This window comes from Megalops cyprinoides, chromosome 23 (genome assembly GCF_013368585.1).
Source record: "Megalops cyprinoides isolate fMegCyp1 chromosome 23, fMegCyp1.pri, whole genome shotgun sequence".
NCBI classification, from domain to species: domain Eukaryota; kingdom Metazoa; phylum Chordata; class Actinopteri; order Elopiformes; family Megalopidae; genus Megalops; species Megalops cyprinoides.
The window spans coordinates 17,827,306-17,851,988 of NC_050605.1; the positions used below are offsets into that span (position 1 = coordinate 17,827,306).

Genomic DNA, 24,683 nt, shown 5'->3' on the forward strand with positions numbered 1-24,683 from the left:
CTGACCTTTGACCTGTTTGTCTCCAGGCAAAGCTGAGCAGGTTGTGTGAACAGGACAAGGTGGTGCGGACACAGGAGGACAAGCTACAGCAGCTACACAGAGAGAAGGTATCGGCTGCTCTCCCCAGACCTTTCTCATCCCAGCACATTCACTGCACATCTTATGGAAACCTTCTTCAAAGATGTCTCGCTTTAAGACGTTTCATAGAGTGTGATTGGAGCTTATTAATTCATTTCTGTTATTTGCACCAATAAAAGCATGTCTGGGATATAGCCTGATTCATCTTGTCATCATAATTTTAATATAACAACACTCCAGTGGGCCATGGTGTCTAATTAGTGTAGTTGTTTTCTGGTTTTCTGAGTCTTTTCGCAGTGTTAGAGCAGGCAGTGGATGATGTGATGTATAATGGTTCTCTGAAACGGACAGGGAAAGTCGCACGCTCAAATCGCTTCAGAAGTGAACTTTAATAGCGCCGGTGTTTCGATAAAACAGACTTTTGTTGGAGGCGCTATTAAAGTTCTCCTCTGGGGCGATTCGAATGCGCGACCTTGCATGTCTCCCCCAGTCAAGAATAGCTCGTCTCACCTGCATCTCATCAGAATCTGTGCGCTCCCCTCTCTCGCTGCATTAATGTAACGCTCCTCTACAACCCCCCAAGGCCAGCTCTGGCAGAACCCAGCAGACGAGCTGGAATGTGGCCCAAGGTGTAACATAATGGTGTCTGCAGCACACATTTTTCCTGCAGCTTTGTGATGTTAGCTGTAGAGCAGTGAAGCAGTTTGGAAGTTCTTATGTTAGCTGAAGAGAAGTAGTGCAGTTCGAAGCGAATGGAGGAGGGAGACCATGCTGTGGTGTCAGCGACTGTGCTGGTGTAGAGGCCGTGCTGTCTTTTTGATTATAATGGTGCAGCAAAGTGATTCTGATGGTGTTTGAGTGGTTCTGATTGTGATTTAGTGGTTCTGATTGCGTTGGAGTGGTTCTGAGTGTCAGTGTGGTTCTGATGGTGTTGGCTGTGCTGTTTGTGTGACTGTAATAGCGTATGTGTATCGGCTGTATTAGAGTGGTTCTGATGGTGGTTGTGTAGAGGCTGTGCTATGAGTGTGATTTTAGTGGTGTTGTGTAGAGGCTGCGTTTGATTGGCTGTGGGTGTCGTCCGCAGCACACCCTGGAGACGGCGCTGCTCTCAGCCAGTCAGGAGATAGAGATGAGCGCAGACAACCCGGCGGCCGTGCAGAGCGTGGTGCAGCAGAGAGACGTGCTACAGAGCGGCCTGCTGAGCACCTGCAGAGAGCTGTCCCGCGTCAACGCGGTGAGTCACCCCCGCGTGCTCGCTCAAACGGGCGCCCGCTCAAACGCGCGCCCGCTCAATCAGGGTGAGAAACACTCAAACACAATGAAACACACATACACTCAAACACACTGAAACACACATACACTCAGACTGAAACGCACGCTCTCATCACTAATAAACACTCACACACTCACATATATAAACACTCACACCCACTGAAACATGCATGCACCGAAATACATAAACTCTGAAACTTTCACTTCATAGGTAAACACAAATACTGAAATTGTTTGTAACAAATCCATTATATCTTGTGTTTCAAAGTAGTTGTGCATCTCCTTTCTCTTTTCCCTCTCCCACACTCTGTCTGCCCATCCATTTCCCTCTCTCTCTATCCCACTGTCTCTCTTTCCCTCTCTCTTTCCCCATCCCTCTGTCTCTCTCCATCCCTCTCTGTCTCCCTCTCTCTCCTCAGGAGCTGGAGCGGTCCTGGCGGGAATATGACCGGCTGGAGTCTGACGTCACTCTGGCCAAGAACAACCTCCTGGAGCAACTGGAGGCTCTGGGCAGCCCTCAGGTACTTTCAGATTCTAGCCCCGTTCCCCTCAGACACCGGCCCCGTTCCCCTCAGATACTGGAGCCCTGTTCAGATAGATACCAGTCCAGTTCCCCTGAAATACCGGCCCTGCCTCTGTTATGCCTCTGGTAGATCTGCCCCCTCTGGTAGATCTCCCCCTCTGGTAGGCCTGCCCCCTCTGGTAGATCTGCCCCCTCTAGTAGGCCTGCCCCCTCTGGTAGACCTGCCCCCTCTGGTAGGCCTGCCCCCTCTGGTAGGCCTGCACCCCCGGTAGGCCTGCCCCCTCTGGTAGGCCTGCCCCCTCTGGTAGACCTGCCCCCTCTGGTAGACCTGCCCCCTCTGGTAGGCCTGCCCCCTCTGGTAGACCTGCCCCCTCTGGTAGGCCTGCCCCCTCTGGTAGGCCTGCACCCCCGGTAGGCCTGCCCCCCCGGTACACACACACACAGCGCAGCTGCACGGAGCCCTGCTGGCCAGGCTCTCCCTCTGCTCCTCCTTTCTGTGTTTCAGCTGCTCCACAGCGCAGCTGCACCGAGCCCGGGAGCCAGCGCAAATACATCTAATGGAAGTGGCTTGTTTTTTCATAAAGTATGCAGTGCATTAGCTGGGAGACTAAAACAAACAACAGAGCAAACCCATGTGTAAAATTAGGGGGAATGCTCAAGTGTTTAATCTGGGGGCTTTAATTTCCAATATGGAAACCTGGGAGCCATAGCATCATAATAACTAAAACGTGGTGCAGGGTTTATACCTTGGTGTAGTGTGGACACCCTTGAAAGCCTAGCCCATCGAGCATGTAAAGTCACGTAGCGCAGGTGGCTAATAACCTGTTAGCGCTCATTAAAATCAGGCTGAGAGATGGTGTAGGTGATTAATTAGAGAGGGCAGGTCTAAATGAGATCTGCAGGCCAGTTTTCTTTTTTTTTCCTCACCTCCCTTCAAAGAAGCCTCCAGAATATTCCTGGTGGACCCCTTTAGGCCGAAGTAAGAGTCACTGTGACCTTTGGCAGGATCTGAGAGTAAAAAGCGGCTTAGCCCTCTGCGCCCTTCACAAAAACAGGCCTGTCATCACGGAAGAGGGAGGTAATTATCCTCCCCACCTGAGGGGCCCCTCTCTCTCTCCATAACAGTATCCTCCGCTTAAAAGCCTCGGATGTAGTAATAAGTTTCTCCGCGAGGTAAATTTGAGGCGCAACTGCTGACTTCACACCTGAATGAGTCAATTACTCTCCCTCTCCCTTCCTGTTCTCCTCCCTCTCCCTCTCTGGGATTTTTCTCTCCACCGGTGTTGATAATTAAAAGGGGGGAAGGCTCGGTCTCTGAGCTGCCCGCCCGCCTGCCTCTTCCTGTGGAGTGAGGTGCGAGCGGTGGGGGCTAATTTAATGGGGAAGGAGGGTGGCAGGCGCGTGACCGCGTGGCGGGACGGAGGGGTCGGCCGTGAAGCCACACGAGCGGGTCCTGGCTCTGCTCGGGAGGGTCATTCGTGATGTCCCATGGCGCCAAGTTCGTGAGGGTTAACCCCCTACTGTGTATCCCCAGTGCCCCTGGTGCACATTATGGTAGGACCTCTATAGACACTCTCTGTGAGGATTCTGCTGGTTTGAAGCCATCGCCTGACACGGTAAGGAGTGAGAGACCTTGGGGAAAGGGCTCTGCTGCTGGGTCAGGTGGCTGATGGGAAAGGTGATGATTACCATGGCGACCTGCTGGCTCTACTCGTGCTGGGGTATTTGCAGGCAGATGGATGCAGGCTTCCTGTGCTCAGAATGGAAAGGTGGCACACAGGAAAACGCCCCAGCCTGAGGTATACATGCTGGTTAGGGCTCAGAAGGGGAGGAGTAATGAATCAGTGAGCTAATTAACCTGTGTGTGTGTGTCTGTGTGTCTGTGTCTGTGTCTGTGTCTGTGTCTGTGTGTGTGTGTGTGTATGTGTCTGTGTGTGTGTGTGTCTGTGTCTGTGTGTGTGTGTGTGTGTGTGTGTGTGTGTGTGTGTGTGTGTGTGTGTGTGTGTGTGTCTGTGTGTGTGTGTGTGTGTCTGTGTCTGTGTCTGTGTCTGTCTGTGTCTGTCTGTGTCTGTCTGTGTCTGTGTGTGTCTGTCTGTGTCTGTGTGTGTCTGTCTGTGTCTGTGTGTGTCTGTGTCTGTGTGTGTCTGTGTCTGTGTGTGTCTGTGTGTGTCTGTGTCTGTGTCTGTGTGTGTGTGTGTCTGTGTGTGTGTGTCTGTGTGTGTGTGTTTGCACATGCAGACCGAGCCCCCCAGCCAGCAGCACGTGCAGATTCAGAAGGAGCTGTGGAGGATACAGGATGTAATGGAGGCTCTGAGCAAGAACAAGCCCCAGAGAAGCACTGACAACACAGGTGGGTCCGTGCTCGCATCCTGTCTGTACAGATATTCACACACACGCACACACGTGTGGCCATATACATACATAGGCATATACCCACTTATACACACACATGTAGACACCCGCATCCATACACACTCATGCGTGCCGGTGCGTGCGCGCACACACACACACACACACACACACACACAAAGTGTGCACTGCTGTGCATGTCTCAGCCTGCCACACTCAGAGCACTGCATTGCTCGTCTACCACCCAGCAGGCCTGAGGTATTCCTAACACTCAGCTGCGATTAGCTTCACCTCCTCCATGGCTGGGACTGACACACTGAGATCTGATGTGGAGGGGCAGGAGCATTAGGTCAGGTGCCCACACATGCAGGAAGGCTGTCCGCTCACGCAGTGCACTAGACAACACTGATCTCAGCTGAACACCAGTGCTGGTGATCGATCCTTCATAATTCAACAACCATCCTCACCTGCCTCTGTGTAAAGGTAATAAAATTACCTCTGCCTGAAAACTGCAGCCCTGATAAACTTCCTTTTTTCATGTCAGAAGATCAGTCATCAAAATTTTCTATACTGTTGCTGCTTTTTGCAGTTCTGAGATCTGTCCTCAAAATCTGTCACTCCACCCAGTAACAAGTACCTCTTTTCGAACACTTTGTAAAAATTTGGAGAGATTGCAAAGCTGTGTATGAATACCTTTCTCTTTTTAACTTGCAGGTTTCCTGGGGTCCAAACCGATCTCAAATAAATATAAGAGCGAGGTGAGTGGGTCTGCTGTGAATGAATGTCAGTGATCTCAGGTGTAGCTCGCATCCATGCTGCAGGAGGTCATGCACACAGCATACTCACTGTCTTACACACTCTCACACACACACACACACTCTCTCTCACACACACACACACACACACACACACACACTCACACTCACACTCACACTCAGTGCCCGGTCAAGTTGGTGCACCGTCAGCACCATCACCTGCATTTTTATTCACAAGAACACATACACATACTGAGACAGACGTACAGATGTACGTATACACACACACACACACACACACACAGATGCATGCACATACACCTCTTTCCAGGTCTTTTCATTGTGCCACTGCAGTGCTGCTGATGCTGGAATTGGGGCTGGCCGTCGTACACACTGCACAGTGTGGCAGACACACCTGAAACACAGTCTGCTATAACGTTGGGCCACGGCTTTGCCTGCTCTGCCGTAGAGGTGGCCCAGCGCGTGGCACAGCTGCTGACCAAGCTCAGCCTGAAAATGGCACTTTGTGGTGTTTTTGGAGCTACTTGATCTCCTGTCCTGTTGGGTTGACCCTGTGACCTCCTGCTGGGGACACCTCCTCCTACCTCCTGTACCTGGCCTGGATTGCGCTTGTTCAGCATATGAATGGAGTTCAGCGTATGAATCCAGTTTAAGTCAGTGGTCTGGGATAGTATGCTCTGATAAATGAGCCGTCACAGTCATGCATTACTAGAGTTTGGCCAACACTTTAGTGGATGGCCATTTTAGCTCGTAAGAAGAATGTTAGACGAGTCTGTGAAAGCGAACTGGAAATTTCCGCCCTGGACAGTACTTCCGAATCATTCTATTAAAGGCACTTTTCTCATTTATCTTCTTGGAGTCCTGTACAGTATTGCTGACCCACCGAAGTGCTCAAGTCATGTCTCATTTATCATTTTTTGGCAGTGATTTAACCTCTTATTATCTCTGTTTGTGCCCATCCCCAGCTAGTCTTTACATCCTGCTCTACAGTATAACTATGGGGTCAGCTGGCAAGCTGGCAGCAGTGCAAATAGCTTAATTTTGCACTGTGGTCACTCCTAGATTTTTAGGTAGTCCTCCAAAAGGGGGCCATCTTTACAGGAAATGGGTGGCAGCGTAGAATAGAGGTTAAGGAGCAGGGCTTGTAACTGAAAGGTTGCCGGTTTGATTCCTTGCTGGGCCACTGCTGCTGTACCCCTGTGCAAGGTACTTAACCTGTAAATATTCATATGTAAGTTGCTCTGGGTGTAATGTAATGTAGTGAATCTGGTAAAGTAGCTAAGGTTAAGCTGGCTGGAGGGCTACTCTTCTTTCCCTGTGTTAGACTCATTCTGTAGGCGCTGTGTGATGTGAGTGAGCTGTGTTTGAGTCACAGGAGGGCTCTGGGTTCATCTGCAGCGCGGCCCGGGTCGCTGGTCGCCACAGGCAGGAGCAGTTGTCACGGTGGCCTCTCTGTGAATCTGTAGGAGGAGGACTGTGTGCCCCCGCGGCCCCCCCTCCCCCAGTCCTACGACCTCAGCGAGCGGCCGCCGGCGGTGCCCCCGCTGCCCCCTCCCAGCGCCGTCCAAATGCACGCGGGCCGGCCGGCCCTGCACCGGCCCGAGGACAGGAAGCCGGGCCAGAGGAACGGCGCGCACAGCGTAAGCCGCTGACCTCCAGAGCCCCTCCCCCCGTGGGTGTGCCGTGACATCACCGCCAGCCCCGCTCCTCCGTTTGCCTGTGTCCATCTCCTGCAGTCACCTTCAGCCTTTTTTTCTTTTTCCCTTTTTTTTTTTTGTTGTTTACTTTTTCGTTCTCCAGCTAGAAGCGACATCGTTCTCTCATAACCACCCCTCCGCCCGCCTCCACACCACCGCCTCTCTCACCCCATTTTCGGAGAGCGCGGACTTTGCGCTTTGTCACGATCTATTTTTGGTTATTTTGGTTGCAGAAACTTGTTTTGGTTTCATGTTTTTTTGTTCTGGATTTTTTTTTTTCCCCCATTTCATCCTGATGTGCATCGAGCCATCTTTCACCGTTTACCTGGAATGGACTGAAGTGTTGTGATTGAGTTGTTTGGACTTTTTTTTTTGAACATTTTCATACTGCCTCTCAGTACAAAAACATGAGGAAATCACTTGATGCAGTTCTGTGACCCCAAAAATCTCTTTCACCCGAGGCCTGGCTGGCCTGTAAATCTGTTACTGCACTAGCCTTACCTTAAAGCCCCTAGGAGTGTTTCAGGTGATTTCTGCACCCTCTCCCTGTTGGTGTGTGCGCACGTGTGTGAATGCGTGTGTGTGTGTGTGTGTGTTTCACTGTGTGAGCTGATTCCTGCTATCTTCTCCCAGGGCCCGGACTACAGGCTGTACAAGAGTGAGCCGGAGCTGACCACGGTGGCCGAGGTGGACGAGACCAACGGAGAGGACAAATCAGAGCTGGCCGGCGAGAAGGAGCCCAACAGCAAAGGTACGTCTGTGTCCGGCGCGCCGAGAATGGCACCTGTAACCAGACCGCAGTGGGCCGTCACCAGCGCACCCTGGAGCAGGGTGCTTAACCACACAGGTGTGTAAATGGGAACGCTCTTTGCGGGAAGTTTACAGAGCATGTTTACTCAGGGGTGAGCCTGAGTAATGAGCCTGAAGCCGGGGGAGCCGCACAGCTCTCAGCAGCTGCTGCCAGAACTTAGCTTTCAGCTCATGCCATTTCTCAGCCTGATTCACAGATCACCCATTGGCCACTGATTCTGTTTTACCTACTTTATACCTCAGGCTGTTAATACCATACTGTTTTTCTGCTCCTGTTTTATGGATTTCAGCTCCATCCTCATTCAGCCCACTGTCTCCTGAATAATGAACATCCAACCTTAGGCCGTGTGTGGGTTGTAATAGGAGCTGATGTATGTAGTAGCTAGACCCAGACGGCTTTTAAATGTGTATTTCTCATTATTTGCATAGAATGTACAGTACAGTTTCTTTTGTTGATATAGAACCCACACTTGAAATTCTACATTTGATTATAGAATGGCAGTGTGTGTGCCCTTTCTGGGAAAGGTGCACTTGAAAATGAAAAGAGAACTAATTCCATCTTTTCACACTGTTCCCCACTGATGTACAGGCATGGCCTACCCTGTCGGGATCGTCCCCCCGAGGACGAAGTCCCCCATGCCAGAGTCATCGACGATTGCTTCGTACGTCACGCTGAGGAAGAGCAAGAAGCCAGAGCCAAGGACGGTGAGTGTGCGCCCCAAGTTAAAGATCAGCACTCTGTCTGTACTGTGCTTCCAGGTTAAAGGTCAGCTCTGTCTGTACTGTGCTTTCCAGGTTAAAGGTCACCTTTCTCTCTGTACTGTGCTTCCAGGTTAAAGGACAGCTCTCTCTGTACTGTGCTTTCCAAGTTAAAGGTCACCTTTCTCTCTGTACTGTGCTCTTCAGGTTAGAAGCCAGCTCTCTGTCTATACTACATTATCCAGGTTAAAGGTCAGATTCCCTTCTGCACTCTGCTGCTGGCATGGTTTTTGTGTTGGAGAATTTGGGCCTTTCTTAGTGACATGTCTGGCACTAGGGAGTGTGTAGCGGGCGAGAAGCCGGGCTTGTAACCCAGCTTGGGCGTTGCCATAGTGCCCCTGAGCATAGCACTAAACCCTGACCCCTCGCTAGACACACAGCTGTGTAAATGGTTAATAAACAATGTATGATCATTGCAGTTCACTCTGGATGAGGGCGTCTCCCCCAACCAAATACACGCTGTAAATAATGAGGTCAGAGCTGTAATGGCAGGCTGTATGCTTCAGAGGGTGGAGTGGCAACCACTACAGATTCTGAGTGTACTCCAGCCATGGAGATGGATAATTACAGACGTGCATTTCTGTTTGTTTGTTTGTTAGCCTGTCGCTACTGAAATGTGGCTAAAATAAAATGCCTCTGATAATGAAAGCCCGGCTGTGACTCACGTTCTCCAAATTGGTGGAAAAATAAAGCGCAGAAGTGCCCTGCCGATTGAAACCTCCAGAGCTGTGTAATTTGGGCAATGCTGAGTGTCCCAGCTGAAGGATGAGAGTCCAGGGCGTGTCCTTCAGGCTGGAGTGGCTGGGTCTTGCTGCCCGCTGTATGTGGGTCCAGTCTGGCTCTGTCCCTAAAAGGCCAGAGGTGCGAAACTAGAGCCGGGACCTTCGTGGTTTACGACACATAACACCTCTCCAGAAGCACTTTCTGAGTAGCACTGGCATGTGATGCATGTAGAGTGTCATAAATGGAGTAAAGTGTTTATCATACCAGGTTACAGGTGATGAATGGTCTTTGATGCATAATAACCAATTACTCTTGTGTGCTGAACTGCTAGAGCCTGCTTGTAACCCCTCACAAAATGTGTTTGATGGTGTAATGATGTCTCTTGCTGTATGTTGGGTGTATATGAATTGGGATGTGAGTGTATATGCTTGTGTGCATTAGGGTCTGCATTGATATGTTTTTGTGTGCCTCTAATTGTCTGTTTACGCACGCGTGTACCTGTGTTGACACGCGCCGGTGCTCCTGTTCGCCCCCTGCAGGACCGTCCCCGCAGCGCGGTGGAGCAGCTGTGTCAGGTGGAGACGGCGCGGCCCAGGATGAGCGTGGAGGAGCAGCTGGAGAGGATCAGGAGGCACCAGCAGGCCTCGCTGAGGGAGCGCAAGAAGGGCCTGAGCGTCCTCGGGGGGCAGGAGAACTCGCCCTCTCGCAGCCCCTCTTTCTCCAAGGAGAATCCCTTCCGCACTCTGCAGGTATGGCCTCCCCATGGCCTGGCACTGTGAAGTACTCAAGGGTTTGTTCGCTGCTTAATGCTACAGGTTGTTACCTGCCCACTCACTGCCAGGCTCCGTGTTTACGCCTGTAGGCAATGTGCAGGCAGCCTTTTAACATAATGTGTGCTATCACTGTTTGTTTATTGTGAGGGGAAAAAAAAATTCCATTCCTCTTGAGCTGTCACAAGTTGCTCACAATCCTTTTGCAAGCTTCCCTTTGCTTTCCCGACCTGAAAGAGGAGCCTGAAAGAATACCCGCAGACCTATGGGGAAAAAAAACTCTTTCGTGTCTGTGTATTTCTATCCTCGGACCGTGTCCTCTCCGCTGCTGACGTGTGGTGAATCTGAGCCTCCGTGTCGGCTAGGATTTCATTCCCGAGCTGGGGGCCGTTTTCCCCTGAGACGAATACCCACGGCAGCGTTCTGATCAGCACGGCCGAGAGCTCCCGCAGACTTAATCATTCCATTACACGACCAATGTGTTCTCACCTTAACTGTCCGCTGTGTAACACGGGAGCAGTCATGATTCAAAGCCCTGTTTAAATCAGCCTCCATTATGCTGCTCCTGCAGTCCTGGCTTCGGCCTGCATCAGCACTGACTGTCCGCCTTGTGGCTGGCTCTCACTAATTGCCCTTCCCTGTGGATAGCACCTTCTGCGGTCACCTCCTCCAGTCCATATATGTTTTCATTATTCATCAATAAAACAGAATTGGAAAAGGGCAAATCTTCAGCTTTAATATGTCAGCGCTACTATTTGGCTCGTTAAAGGCTTTAGCGTGCTCAGAGAAAAGAAATACCTTTGTTTTTTTCATACTGGATTTGTGTGTTTAGACTCGGAGTTTCATAGTTTAGAGGTGATTTTACAGACCAGTATTTGACCCCATTCAGTACTAGTTCACAGTGTGGTATGATTTCAAAGCCAAAGGCTGGTGTCCTATGAGCGCCCCCTGTGGGTGAGGTGTTGAAGTGTTGAAGAGCTCTAACGGGCTGGGTGCGGCTGTGTGTCGCAGAGCCGTAGGAGGGACGAGGTGGTGTCCAGTGACATACAGGAGCTGGAGGCGTCGCTGCGGGAGCAGGACCTGGTGAAGGAGCAGGAGACCCCGGCGGAGGAGATCGCACGACTCAAGGAGGAGGTGCAGCAGGAGGACTTCAACATGGAGCGAGAGGTACGGGGGAGTGCGCGTGGGCACATGTACAAATACACACACACACACACACGCATATACAGCCTCACACATGCACACATATGCCTGTTCAAACTCAAACTAGATTAAACTCGCACTAGGTTAGAGGTACTTCACACACAGCTGCTCTGTGTACAACACATACACCAACAGAGGCAAGCAAAAACTCATTTGCACTCACACACACACACACTCACACACTCACACACTCAGTCATTATTTCCATCTTTGTTTCTCCCCTCTGCCTTCTGTCCTCGGCGACACCCTGCAAATGAGCCTCTTTCATGCTGTGATTAAAGTGTGAGGAACGCATCCCTTGTGAGAAAGAGCTCCTCCTATCACTCCAAACACCCATCACTTCTCCTAATGCTCTATTTAGCAAAGCAGCGTCGCGCGTGTCTGGCATTCTCATCCCCGTCTGAGCACGCCGCCGGGCAAGTCTCTCCGTTTAACGGATTATTCTCAAGAACAAAAAAAATCACCTGGAGGGTTTCCTAAAAGCACAGGCAGGGGCGCGGCGCGCCAGGACCTTTGAGTAGAGGGCATGGGTGCAAAGCGCATGTTCGCCCCCGTCCCAGCTCGGAACAAGGACACACCGCGGGTAACGCTGTAACAACGTCACAGCAACATTGTCCTGTACAGCCATAGCGTGATGCTGCTGCACTGAACAGCCATCTTGCCCTTTAATATCATCTCCCAGGGCAAACAGCGTGGCTCAGAGGGGCCTAACGCCCTGGATCAATATGTAATCATAATGCCATGGCCAATAATTACCACACGCATACTAATACCTAGCAGCATGCTGTGCCACCCTCAGGGGGGAGGGAGGGGAGGGTGGCATGGCATACAGACGTTTCATTCAAGGAGAAAATTCAGAATGAATCACCACATTGATTTCCAATTTAATGTCTGTTAGTAATACTGCAGCAGACTGTAGCTTGGGCTTAAGCCTGCTCGAAATGGAAAGAAAACCAGGCCCTGGTTATCATTTACAGGTGGAATTTTAAACGCAGTGACGGGGGAAATGGGAGCTGATTTCGCCTGTTCGCTGTGTGTTTCACATTGACACAGACACACACTCCACCCTGCTTCTGTCTAACTCACTTTCTCTCTTAATGAATCTTTTTTCTCTTTTTTTCTCTTTCACATCAACACCTTGTGAAACTCTCTCTCTCTCTCTCTCTCTCTCTCTGTCTTGCTGTGTGTAAAGCTGTCCAAGCCAGAGAAGGTGGTCATCCCGGAGCGGTATGTGGAATCGGAGCCAGAGGAGGTCCTGAGCCCTGAGGAGGAAGCCAACAAGCAAAAGAAAGTGGATCGAATCAAAGCCCTGATTGCCAAAAACAGGTAAGATTCGGTCTCTCCATTCGATCGAATCACAGCCCTGATCACCAAAAAAACAGGTGAGGCTCATTCTCTCTGTTCGATTGAACCAAAGCCCTAATTGCCAAAACAAGTGAGACTCACTCTGTCCCTTTGAACAAATCAAAGTCCTGATTGGCAAAGACAGATGAGCCAGCTCTCTCCATTTGAACGAATCGAAGCCCTGATAGGCCAGGTGAGACTCGCTTCCTCCGTTTGATCGAATCAAAGCCCTGATAGGCCAAGTGAGACTCGCTTCCTCCGTTTGATCGAATCAAAGCCCTGATAGGCCAAGTGAGACTCGCTTCCTCCGTTTGATCGAATCAAAGCCCCGATAGGCCAGGTTAGGCTCGCTTCCTTCGTTTGATCGAATCAAAGCTCTGATTGCCCAGATTAGGCTCACTCTCTCCACCTTCCTGGTGCAGGTTGTGGGGGAAGCCGTGCATCACTGCATGTGCGCATCTGATCCTCCTTTTCAGCTGATAAGAGATTCATTAACGCTTGTCAAAGGGTGGCTTTTACGAGTAAACAGGGAGAAGCAAGCGTGTGAGCAGAAAGCCGAACATCCAGTGTGGAGAGCCGTGAGACAGCGAGAGATAAGAGCAGAGAGGATGCTGGGAAGATCAAGAGGAGTGGATCAAAGGAAGCGAGGCTGACATGCAGATTGGAGAGCCTCAGAGCTGACATGGGGAGAGCCTCCGCTCTCTGTGTTTACTGATTGTGTGCTGACATTTGAATGAAGAATTTGAATGCCAGCTCTGGAATTGGGCTCTTTGAAGAGTACCTCGGAGCATTCCGGAACTAATTTTTTTTTCTTTGTCCGTGTTCCTGCCACCTGAAAACTCGTGTCGTGGAATCTTATCTGCCGTCTGATATGAGTCACTGCTTCCTCCTGTAGGGGGTGCCAGTGAGTAGCACGGACATCTGGCAGGCACAGGGCACAAAAGAGGCTTTGCAGGACGCCGTCCATCACAGGCCACACACACATACACACACACACACACACACACACACACACACACAGGGAAAATAACCAACAGCATGGCTTTGAACTTTGGGAGAAGGATGCCAACAGAGGGAGGAATGAAAGCTTTGCACAGAGGGCTGGACTCTGGGCCCGGAGACTGCTGCTGTGAGACTCTAGATTACATTTCTGCTCCACTGAACCTAAAACACTCCCCAGCCAGCGATGGGGACCTACAGTGCTGTTAGAAGTGCCAGACAGGTCTTCCAGCTGCTGTGCTTCTTTTTTTTGTGTCCCAGCATGCAGAACGTGGTTCCAGCGGTGACTCTGAACCCGGAGGGCGAGGTGGAAGAGGAGGCCACAGTCCAGGAGCAGGAGAAGATGATCAACATCTCCTACGAGCTGGCGGCCGAGGCGTCCAAACGCAGCAAGCTGGTGGCGGGTAAGAGACGCGCCGGCTCTGACACTGCAGCAGGAAGCCCTCGGCACAGAGCCCGGTCACGGAGAGGCCGCGCTGCCCCCCCTTTCCTGTTCCTACTCACATATTTATTATCCAAAGTACGCTGAGAGCTCTCCCACGGCCGGTGCTCCCGCGCGATGAATGAAACAGTAGAGTATCTTAACCAAAATGAAATTCTTTTTAATGATGAACTAACGTATTCCATTTACCTGCTGTGATCAAAGAACATTTTGGCTGCCTGTTGAAGATTTGGAAGATTTATATTTTTTTCAAAAAAAAAAAAAAGCAAAAGGCTTAATCCTCCATTCATGAATGCGTTGTTAACCAGGCTGAAATTCATTAGGCTTTATAGATTTTAATTTCCGCTCTTTTTATCCCGGTAAATCCCATCTTCTGTGAGCACTTGGGCAATCCTTATTAAAAGCTGATATAATCCCTCACTTTATTCTTTATTTGGAACCCACCGCCCAGCACCCTCAAATTGCCTCTAACAGCCGAAGTGTTCAGCCATTTCCTTGAGTGACTTAGCTTCCACTGGGTGATACAGAAAGAGTTGTTCTTATTGCGCTGAGCATGACATTTCTGCAGCCCCAGACTCTATGCTAGCAGTCATGAAGAGCCCAGCCTCAGGGCTGCCAAGTCCTCGCTGCACTGTAGACGCTGATCGCTACAGAGGAGTTCACATGTAGCCGGTCCATTTTCCCTGCTCAAGCCATCTGGTGCTAAATGTGATTCTGCTGAATGTATCAGAAAGAGTCACACTTCAGCCTGATCTCATTTCCTGTCTTCTCTGGGTATTCAGATTTTGAAAGGCAGTTATCCACTCCTCCAAGAAATGGGGTGGACTGCTCTAAGGTTTTTTTTTTTTAAATTTTCTCCTGCAGGGAGGGGGTGTGTTGGGGGGGGTAATACTAATGGATAATTTGTTAGCATAAACCATGTCAGGTTTAAGCCCTCACCAACCCCATTCTTTTTCTGTGCAGCATTGACAGTTTTGTGTTGCTCCAGTTTGGTTGTGCTGGTTGTGACGAACCTGTCTCCTGTGAGAGCGCTGGCCCCGCCCCCCTGCAGCCCCCTCCAATCCGAGCACACCGAAGCCCCGCCCCGCACCGCCTCTGCTCCTCCTCCTCCTTTGCTGCTACTTTGAAAGGCTTATTGATTTGTGTTTATTTGTGTTTATCTGTCCGTCCGTCCGTCTGTCTGTCTGTGTTGCGCTGTCGTTCGCAGTGAAAAGCCTGTCCTCTCCACCCCAGTCCCCGACCGCCCCCTCCGCGCCGTCACCCCCGCAGCTCGCAGACGGATCTCACTTCATGTGTGTGTAGTGGCCACAGTAAGAGCCTCTCTTCACTTCCACCGCTCGCCCGGTCCTCTCGCGGCTCCCTCTCTCTCTCTCCCCTACCCTCTCAGACCTGATTCTGATCTCAGACCTGTGGATTCCTGCCCCAGTCTCCTCTCAGAGGGGTGTGGGGGATTTTTTTTTAAATGCTTTTCCAAATTACAAGTAAGAAACTGACTCCCTACATCTTTGTGGAGGGACACCTTTGTGGACAATGTGAACACATCCCATGAGAAAGGTAATAGATGAGGGCTCACCTCCAAATGCACTCAAAACTATGGGCTTGCCACCATAAATATATATCCAGTAGGAACATGGTTTTGGACCCAGAGCTAGGCTGGTAACCAGAATGTGGCAGATGCAGTTCCCGGGTGCAGCATTGTCACTCTGCCCTTGCATTAATCAGGGCACTGAGCTGGAGCAGTTTCAGGAAACCTCGGATGCTATCTGTGTGTGTCGCCCAGGGTATTGGCATTGGCTCAGCAAGCCAATTGTGTGTAACAGTAATAACACGATGTATCATCTTTTAAAAAGAAATAATGTTTGAATAGCAAACTGTAAATAACTCCCGTGGAGCAGTGTATTCTAGAACCATTAATGTTTTCAGCTTCCTTGGTGGAGGCCCAGAAAGATTCAGTCTGCTGCCTCCACACAGTGTCATTATTCAAGCCCAAACAGCCAGGTAAATGGGACTTTAGAGATGCAGAGAGGCACATCGTTCCCTTCCTGCATGGTGGAGCAGTGAATTCTCTCCTCTCTATGTCACTGTCTCATCGGTTTGGGCCCTGAGCCACCCAAACGAGCTGAGAGAGAGGATCCTCTGGCCTCATAGAAGATCGAATAACAGCACACCATCAGAATGTTCCCTCGCTTACATTTCACCTCAAACACACCCTGAACACAGCGACACTTACTGCGGCTGCGTTTAAACCAGCGCCGCAAAAGAGGCCACACCTCAGCAGCACAAAGATGTTTGCTCTCTCTCAGTGTGGGAGCTAACGATAACAAGAAAATGAACCAATAATGAAGTTCGGACAGAAAGATGTTGATCTTGGAATTCTTGATCTCGGAGCTCTAGTGCTTCGTGTTGGCTTGTTGTAGGGCATTTAAGTTGTACTTGCAGTCAGCGCACTTCATCAGATTAGCCTGAGTGATTCATTACCAGATCCCAGGTGCACATGTAACAGCACTTTACCAGGAGGGCACTGACAAATGACCACGTAACACACAGCCACTATACTGGGCACAAGTCACAGTAAGAGGCCAGTTATCCTGCCTGGGGTTCTGCATTTGGCAGCTGGAGAGCAACAGATTTGTTTGGTTTGTTTAAGTGCTTAGCAGACACCAGGATGACTCGCATCGCTTGTATTTTGCACATTTAAAGAGCTGGATATTAACTGAAGCTATTCAAGTGAAGTGTCTTGCTGAAGGGAACAGCGTCGGTTTACCCACAAGGGAATGGATGCCACAGCCCTCTGGGTGCAAGCCCACATACCTTACCACCGTCCCAGACCGTGACCTTTTTCAGCCTGTGACATCGCTGCTGCCTCTACCTGAAGTGTGCATCTGTACCAGCCTCTCTGTGGGTGGGGACAGTCCCTTCATTTGGTGGCAGGTTTTGGTATCACGGAGAGGGTACCGTGAGAAAAAAATCAATGCTTTGAACCACAGAGATAGGACCAGTTAGTCTCCCCTGCAGGAGTTCATTTCCTCTCTGAAGCTGAATTTACCCTGAAAACAGTGTAACCTTTCAGTTAACAGCAATTTTCTCACTGCACTGCATACTGTTTCAAGCTGCAGTTTACACATACCTCGCTAGCCAGGGAAAGAGGAAATGCCTGCCTGCGCACACACACAAACCTGCTATTTGTAAACTGCTGCACCTTTCAAAGACATTGTTTTCACCGTTTCAGAAGGGAATTATATAGTTACGTGTTAATTGGGGCCAAGGCTTGTGGAACCAATCTGTAACTCTGCATAATTGGATCCAAACCAATAATTGTCAGATCGAAATAGCATTTAATTAATCTGGACTGCTGCCAGGACACACACACACACACACCCTCACTTTTTTTTTTTTTTTGGCAAATTCATGCCAGTGTAGTAGTGATAATTGATACAAAGTTTACAGAACTACTATACCTGGACTCTTAGTTGAAGATATAGTATATAATAGACATATTCAGGGCCAATGGTGATCCCACAGCACTGAGTCTGTAAGATTTGTTTCACAAACTGTTTAGCACAAGTACAGGACCACCTTTTGTTTTAGTCTGATTAGACCCTGTACGGGGGCAAGATCAACACCCCTAAATTTGTGATAAAAAAGGTTGAGAATCCCAAACAAAACAGATCCAGGGTGGTGATTGTACTGTGCAGAGATGCTTTGCAGATCTGCTGAACTTTGTTTATGTTTTGGCTACCATCCACATGATTTAATGATAAGCAGGTTTGCCTAGTGCAGCAGTCTAGAGCAGCCTGCAACTTTTTCCCACTGCCTCACAGAGCGCTCACGTCTGTCTCCTGTCCCCCCTCCCTGCAGCCCAAGCCCTGGCCTCAGTTAAGACCTACACCTGAGGAGTGCCAGGATGGAGACCCGGGACATCCCTTCCCTGAGCAGCCGGGCAGACGGCTGCGCTCTTCGGACCGCCACTCCTCCATCCTCATGCCTCAAACTGTGACATCACCTCCCCCCGACAGCGACCCTGACGAGCTAGAGGACATGAGTTATTTCTTCTTATTGTTATATTGTAATTATTATTATTATTATTATTGTAGATATTATTATTACTGAGTTTCATTCTTTCTTTGTACTTGGGCCTTGGTTTGAAAGCGTCAGGTGCCCATGAGCTAAACACTGTTGTGAAGAATGAAGGCTGTACAGGTGTACATACTAGCACCTTGATCCCATGTGGAGTCCTCATGGCACCGGTGACACACACACGCATACACACACACACAAAACGAGTGATGCCAATTGTATCGCTGCCATGCAGGAGTACAGACACCCTGCTTGGGTCATATTATTTGCATTGCTTATTTTAGTTCAGTCAGTGTTGTTTTTATAAAAACAATTCATTTTTAGTTATGTTTTTATTTCCCCTGTCTTTTTTTCATTACACAGCACCTCCTTTTTTTAGTAACTCAGTGTACAAACCATCGTTGTTTGTTTTTATATATGAAATATAAATATATAGTTGATTTTTAATTCAATAAGGTGCCACTTTATTGCTGCAGATGGACAGATTTGTAATATTTTTTGGGTTGTAATTATTTATACGTCGGGTTGTCTGCAGTCCCTGCTGCACTGTGCCGACACACACATGAATGTTCAGGCTTTAAATCTGCTTCTTTATTTTATTTTCTATTGCTGAGATATATTTAAAAAAAAAAAGTAGAAGAAAAAGAAGAGTTTTCACGACTTTGGTTCTGTTTTCTGGCTGGTTTGGAGTCTTGGACTAGGAGAGGAGAGTAGCACATGTATAAAGCAATAAGCAGGATTTTTTTAATCCAGGACTGTGGTTTAGTGTACAAAATGTAATTACAAAAAGTTCATTGTGTATATACTGTATACCATACAATGAGCAGAGCTGATATAACTATAAGATGCTACTTATTAGAGTTAATATGCAAATGTTCATATCTCATCTGTTTTATATCATGTTAAATAAATGTTGATGTTCTTACTCTGTGGTGTACTGCAGTTCTTTGCTTCCTTAAGGGCTTGAGGTCACACAAGTCTGTTTTTTTTCACTCCCTGAATATCAGTCCTCATTTCTTGCAGGTTGTGAGGTTCCCCGAATCCACAGCGAGCGTACTACAGCCCTGTAGAAAATGCTCTTGCATACAATTAGGCCAACTCTTCGTACTTGCTTTCATAAGAGATTTAATTTAGAGCCGTCTAAAATGTGTACGTGAGTGTGTAGGGAATAATGTTATGTTTCTGTGGGAACTGTCCTTTCTCTAGGGAAGAAATGAAGGATGCATCCTCTGATTGGGAGGAAAGGCAATGAGTGTAACTTCCTGGTTCAAACAGGCCCAGCTCTGGCCAGGTCATCACCACATCTGTGTGGTTTCTCTCAGCAATGGTGTAGCTCCATTCAGTGGAGGCCTTGTTCCTCAGCAGTGGTGTAGCTTCTCTCAGCAGCTGTGTGGTTTGTTTTGGCAGCAGTGTGGTTTCTCCCAGGAGCGGTGTAGTTCCTCTGAGTAGCGGTGTGGTTTCTCTCAGCCGGTGCAGTTTCCGCAGCTGCAAGTTTTCTCAGCAGGTTCACAATACTGAGAGATGGAGGCCACGCCTGACGAACTGCACCCCAGGGAAAATTCAGAGGAATCAAAGCCATAATTAAGAGAAAACATTCCCTAAGAAGTCAAATCTGTTTTAATGTAGGGGGAGGGAGAAATATCCCATGTTCTGCTATAGGAGAGGTTTTTTTTACAAAGTGATGATTTAATTCCCTAATGGTATCTCTGGTAAGGACAAGTTTTCTTGGCGAAAGTTTTCTGCCACACTTTCATGTACTTTCAGACTAGAGTGTCTGCTTTGACTCCACCGCACTAAAAGCATAGCACTCCGGATGACTCCAGCAGTTCCTCAAACACCCTCAGCCATCCTAAAACCCTCTCGCCCCTCCACACGTACAGGAGGAGTGCTACGGGGGCACATCGGCCCTTTTGCCCCCACAACTCCCGCTTCTCTTAGGGTGGTGCGTCATAGGTCCACTCAGGACGGCCCTCCGAGCCCCTGCCCCGCACCGCACAACAGCGCACCTCCCCTGAGTTTTCCCTGACCTCCCAGCGTTTCACACCTGTGATTATCTGATGAAGCGGAAAGCACCCGGATCCAGCGTCAGAGCCTCATTTCAAGTGCATCTCGCCAGCAATCAGCCTGCCTTTTACCCGAAGTGAAGGAAATCAAGATCAATTGCATGTGATGAGCAGATAATGTCACTGAGCGCTAAAGAGGGCCAATTAGAGGCGGGCGAGCATTCTGTGGAGAAGGCTGCGGTTTCTCTCCCCTCTCCGGCGTGGCATTTTGGCGCATCGAGTCTGACTTTTACTGTGCCGCCACCCACCGCCTCTCAAAGTTAGCATGACGAATTCAAAGTCCCGAGGAGTTGGAGCAACTGGAGCATGTAAGGCCATTTCGCCACGGCGTTTTAATGAGGGCAATTGGCAGTGCCAGCTGTTCACTGATCCGAAATGGGGAAGGACAAATCGATCCGTACGCTCCCCCTCATCTGTACTAATGAGTTCGCCTTGTTGGGGCCTGCTTTGCTGTTTCGCTTTTTCGTTTGTTTGTTTGTTTGTAGTATGTATAGAGGGAAGATTTTTGCCTTGAAGTATCTTATCGGAGGGGGCAGACCCTGACTGAGGTCTCCACAGGTCAGAAGCACAGCTCTGGCCATCAGTGAGAGAGCAGAGGCAGCCAAACAAACCCTCCTTCGTTAGGTACAGAGACCCACGGAGAAGAGTGGGAGGAGAGGTGGGCAGAAGCTGGGGACACACCCCAGAGGCTGCCCCTCTGCGGGGGCCTTGTCAAAAACTAGTCCCCCCCCCCCCGAACACTCAACCCCTCTGCATTACATCACGTTACATTTGTATATTATTGACATTCAGCAGATGCTCTTATCGAGAGCGACTTACAGTTTCATCCATTTGTAGCTGGATATTTACAGAGGCAATTTCGGGTTAGGTGCCTTGCCCAAGGGTACAGCAGCAGTGACCCTGTGGGGAATGGAACCAGCAACCTTTCGATTTTAAGCCCTGCTCCTAACCGCTACTCCACACTGCTGCCGTGCACTCGGGATCTCATCCCTCTCTGCTCATCGTTCAGCACGTGTGCATCGTTTGTCTGAAAAACAGCAGAGTGTGTTTGTGGCCGAGTTCTCTTGGATAAGTGCAGTATGCAGACAGATGGATGGCTGCAAGAGGAAATCCTTGGCCATTGCCAACAGCTATAGCGCTCGGCCACCTGCGGAGGGTCTGGCGTTCCCTAAACGCTGATAGTGTGTAATTTCCTGGTTATTCTCACTCAGACCATGGAAAATAGGATTCTGTCTGACCAAAACGCTTCCAGATATTGTCACGCACCTGCAGGAGATGCATCTCAGTGGGGCATCGGGTCTCGTGTCTGTGTTCCTATGGTTGTACACCGCAGTTCTTTGTACCCGTAGTCCTCTGATCTCAAAGAACACAATTAAGATGCAATCGCAACGCGCCCCATGAAAACACAGCCCGCGCTGTCAAGCTAAATGGAATTCGGGCATCTCCGTGCTGGAGCTGGCTTTTGTAGCTCACCACGGACATCACAGATCATACCGTGCAAGGAAGCTGTGATGTTTGAAGACACCGTGCCTGATGTCATCCTTTTGTTGGGTGGAGGGCGAAGGGGTGGTTACCGCACCAGGCCAAAGAGTCGGCCTTTGCACCAACCCACTGGATGTGTGGAGGATCGTAGCACCTTAAAATATTTATACAGCACTTTAGATCGCAGACCTACATGAAGTGCTCTGGTAAGCAATGAAAAGGTCAACCTGTCCCACTCTGCTTGCAAGCAGGTTTGTTTCTTTGGTTATGCAAATAGGACTCACTCTGGTATTGCTATTCTTTGGTACAAAGGGTAAGGGCTGAAGATGAACATCTGTGGCTGGGTGATAATGACCATTCAGGTGAACCCTGAGGTCCTCCAGCAGGTTTCCCATGAGGCCGAGCGGTCACGCGCAAGATCTCAAACTACTTAGCATTAAGGGCTTTTTGCATGTCACCTGGGCTGCTCATTCCATTTATTGTACCCACCACACAAGCCAATCCACAGGGCATTAAGATCTGTGGGGGGCAATGTAGCATGGTGGTTAATGAGCAGGACCTGTAAAAGAAAGGTTGCCGGTTTGATTCCCCGCTGGGGCACTCCTAATGTACCCTTAGGCAAGGTACTTAACCCACAGTTGCCTCAGTAAATATCCAGCTGTGTAAATGGATAACATTGTGTTAAAAAAAACTGATGTACTGTAAGTCATTCTGGATAAGAGTGTCTGCTAACTGCCTGTAATGTAATGTAATCTGTGTACAACTTGCATGATATGATGCCCCAAAAACACAACCTTCATATCCAGGCACAAGTTGACATTTTTGTGGAAATGAAACAAAATGTTTAATAACTCCCCCCCCCCAAGAATTTAACACATGTATATAGTGGAGTCATGACACATTATTTTGTGTTACTTCAGTATTTCAAGAGTCTTTTTTTAATATGAGGGCTTTGGTATGGAAGAACAATGCTTTTGCAACAAGGCATGTTAGCTGCCAAAAGGGAAATCTAGTTAATTACAGTGTGTAATGGTATTCAAGCCACTAACTGCCTGGGTACATTCCAAACATCTCCAGATGAGTGTAAACAATTAGAGAATTGTTTTTCCACATTTTGCATCTCTGGAGTGGTGATAGTGTTGTGTCAGATGAGTCTTATATTTTCGAAACAAATAATCAGGCACTTTTGTCTGTGACAAATCTCTGTCATGACTCAATATATGAATTATGATGCCTGAAATTACCCATTTCTTTTTTCCCCCTGACTAAATTGAACACCTGCTCAATAAATGAGTACAAACCAAAATAACAACTTTAAGCAAAAGTATGGCTGATATTTTAATTAGAGAAGCATGTTGACTTCCACCACAATAACCTGAGGAACATTTGCAGAGAGGTATCCACTACACGTCGAGCCATCAAATTGTTAACAATTTTGATTCTGTGTCCCATTGAAAGCTCTCAATCGATCATGGCTTTTGTCTGTGCTTTCAAGGAAAAACTGAAGCGTGACTGGTTCGATCAGTGAAGACGAATTTGACCAGACCCGATCAGATTCAGGCACCATCAAACATCACTTTCTGTGCAGTTGAATACGAGGTTCTCTCACCGTTGCTAAGAGACGCCACCAAAGCATAGATTTCCTCACTCTCCCTCTCTCTGCATGCGTTCCCTTTTTCCCAAGCTGAGGGGTTTAAAATCCTCCCTCTGCACCGAAAAGACCTCCATAGCAGAACGGAAACCACGGTTGCTGTGGAAACCAACAATTCTCCGAAGCAGCCGCGGGACGTGCCCTCTCCAGAGATCTTATAGTTGGAAAAAAAAAATCTATATAGTTCATAGTAATAGTTCTGTTGCTGCTGTCACATGTCACGTGGTGCCTCACAGGAACCTCGCATCTCCTCAACAGCATCGTCAATGACCGACTCGGTTGAACCAGGAGAGAATGGAGTGTGTGCATCTCAGCCTCCCCGTTAGATTTGGCTCCAGACGATTGGGGTGAGAGACCCAATAGGATGAGGATCCCTTCACGTAAACACGACCTCACCTGTTTTAAAGCCTGCGACAACAGAACTGATAAGCGGGGCAGCTCTGAAAGCCTCCTCAGAAGGAGCAGTACTGCCGCTTGAATGTTCTGAAAACCTACGTCTTTTAAGAGATCCAGCATGGCATCAAAATGGCAGCATCATGTTCTGCCAGTATTGTTTATATACATTTATACAGCTTCTAATGCTAGGTTCTGAATACATTACGTTACATTACATTCATTTAGCAGACACTGTTATCCAGAGCGGCTTCCAGCACAACAAAACAGAAGTGTATCCATTCAAACTGAATGAGCAACAAGGTCAGCTTGGTGGAATATCTACAAAAAATATTGATCAAATGTGACATGGATTATATTAAGATTGTAAATTTTCATATGGGTGTGAAGGCATAGTTTATACCTCAGTGACATAAATGTGATTCATATGTTGTGCATGAAACAACAGCCAATTTAACAGTATGGTCTCATTGTAGCAGAGATCTATACTCACGAGAGAAAATATAGCCAAGAACCCTGAAAAAAATATCGGCAGCATCCATTTTATTTTTTCATCATAACATTTAACTGAATTCACAAACAATGACCGTTGCCGTTCAGGGAAAACAGGATGATGAATGTGTTTATACATGTGTGGTGAAGTTATTTTTTGTGTCTCTTTAATCCTGCTGGAACTCACTTTAAATGTGCCTGGAATGTGGCCCATGAACAGCCACAGATTTTGCAACTGTTTAGTACATATTTATCTTATGAGTAGCAAAAACAGTAACACTTGTTTATTCAAAAATAATGAAACAGTATGAGATCAATCATCGCAAACAGCGCAGTTGTTCATCATACGATTTCATCAACATCTGTCCTAAAACAAGTTTTAAAAAAAATAGCAAATTGGTTACAAATACTGTATTCCAGAAAACCGAGTTTAGTAAGGAGTTGCAGCACCCCCTGGTGGTAATATCCTTTGTCTCCCTCTTGTTGAACGCTGAAACGTGTTCTTATGAGAACTCAAGTCTCGCCCAATGGTAAGGCTGCTGTATTAACACCGCGGTACTCCAGTTGGTACATGGGGTTACGTACACATAACACACTTCTAAAGCATACATCTAAATATGCTCCAGACTCCACATGTAGGCAATTTAATCTTCAATGATTTTAAATTGTTAGTTCGTTTCAGGCACCATCACACAGATCAGAAAGACACAGATCCGATGGAGAAAAACGAAATTAAAGTGCAGTTCGAAGAATCGGTAGAAGATTAAAGGTTTCAACAGG

The 24,683-nt window shown here is 48.4% G+C and overlaps 1 protein-coding gene across 13 annotated transcripts in view; it reads left to right on the forward strand.

Annotated features, from left to right (window-relative positions):
• The window catches only part of plekha5 (pleckstrin homology domain containing, family A member 5), a 158,754-nt gene extending 141,079 nt beyond the window's left edge, over positions 1-17,675 (forward strand). For 6 of the 13 annotated variants that reach the window (XM_036517658.1, XM_036517661.1, XM_036517663.1 and 3 more), the window contains 13 exons: positions 27-107; positions 1,163-1,312; positions 1,770-1,871; positions 4,112-4,223; positions 4,937-4,980; positions 7,329-7,446; positions 8,095-8,210; positions 9,527-9,736; positions 10,769-10,924; positions 12,153-12,286; positions 13,565-13,707; positions 14,953-15,055; positions 17,604-17,675. In XM_036517658.1, coding sequence (XP_036373551.1) covers positions 27-107; positions 1,163-1,312; positions 1,770-1,871; positions 4,112-4,223; positions 4,937-4,980; positions 7,329-7,446; positions 8,095-8,210; positions 9,527-9,736; positions 10,769-10,924; positions 12,153-12,286; positions 13,565-13,707; positions 14,953-15,047 — 1,461 coding nt within the window. In that variant the 3' untranslated portion in view covers positions 15,048-15,055; positions 17,604-17,675. Of the gene's footprint in view, positions 1-26; positions 108-1,162; positions 1,313-1,769; positions 1,872-4,111; positions 4,224-4,936; positions 4,981-6,464; positions 6,639-7,328; positions 7,447-8,094; positions 8,211-8,411; positions 8,457-9,526; positions 9,737-10,768; positions 10,925-12,152; positions 12,287-13,564; positions 13,708-14,952 lie in introns of all 13 variants that reach the window. The other 7 variants (XM_036517654.1, XM_036517657.1, XM_036517655.1 and 4 more) reach the window with 4 other exon arrangements.
• Positions 17,676-24,683: the final 7,008 nt, after the last annotated feature.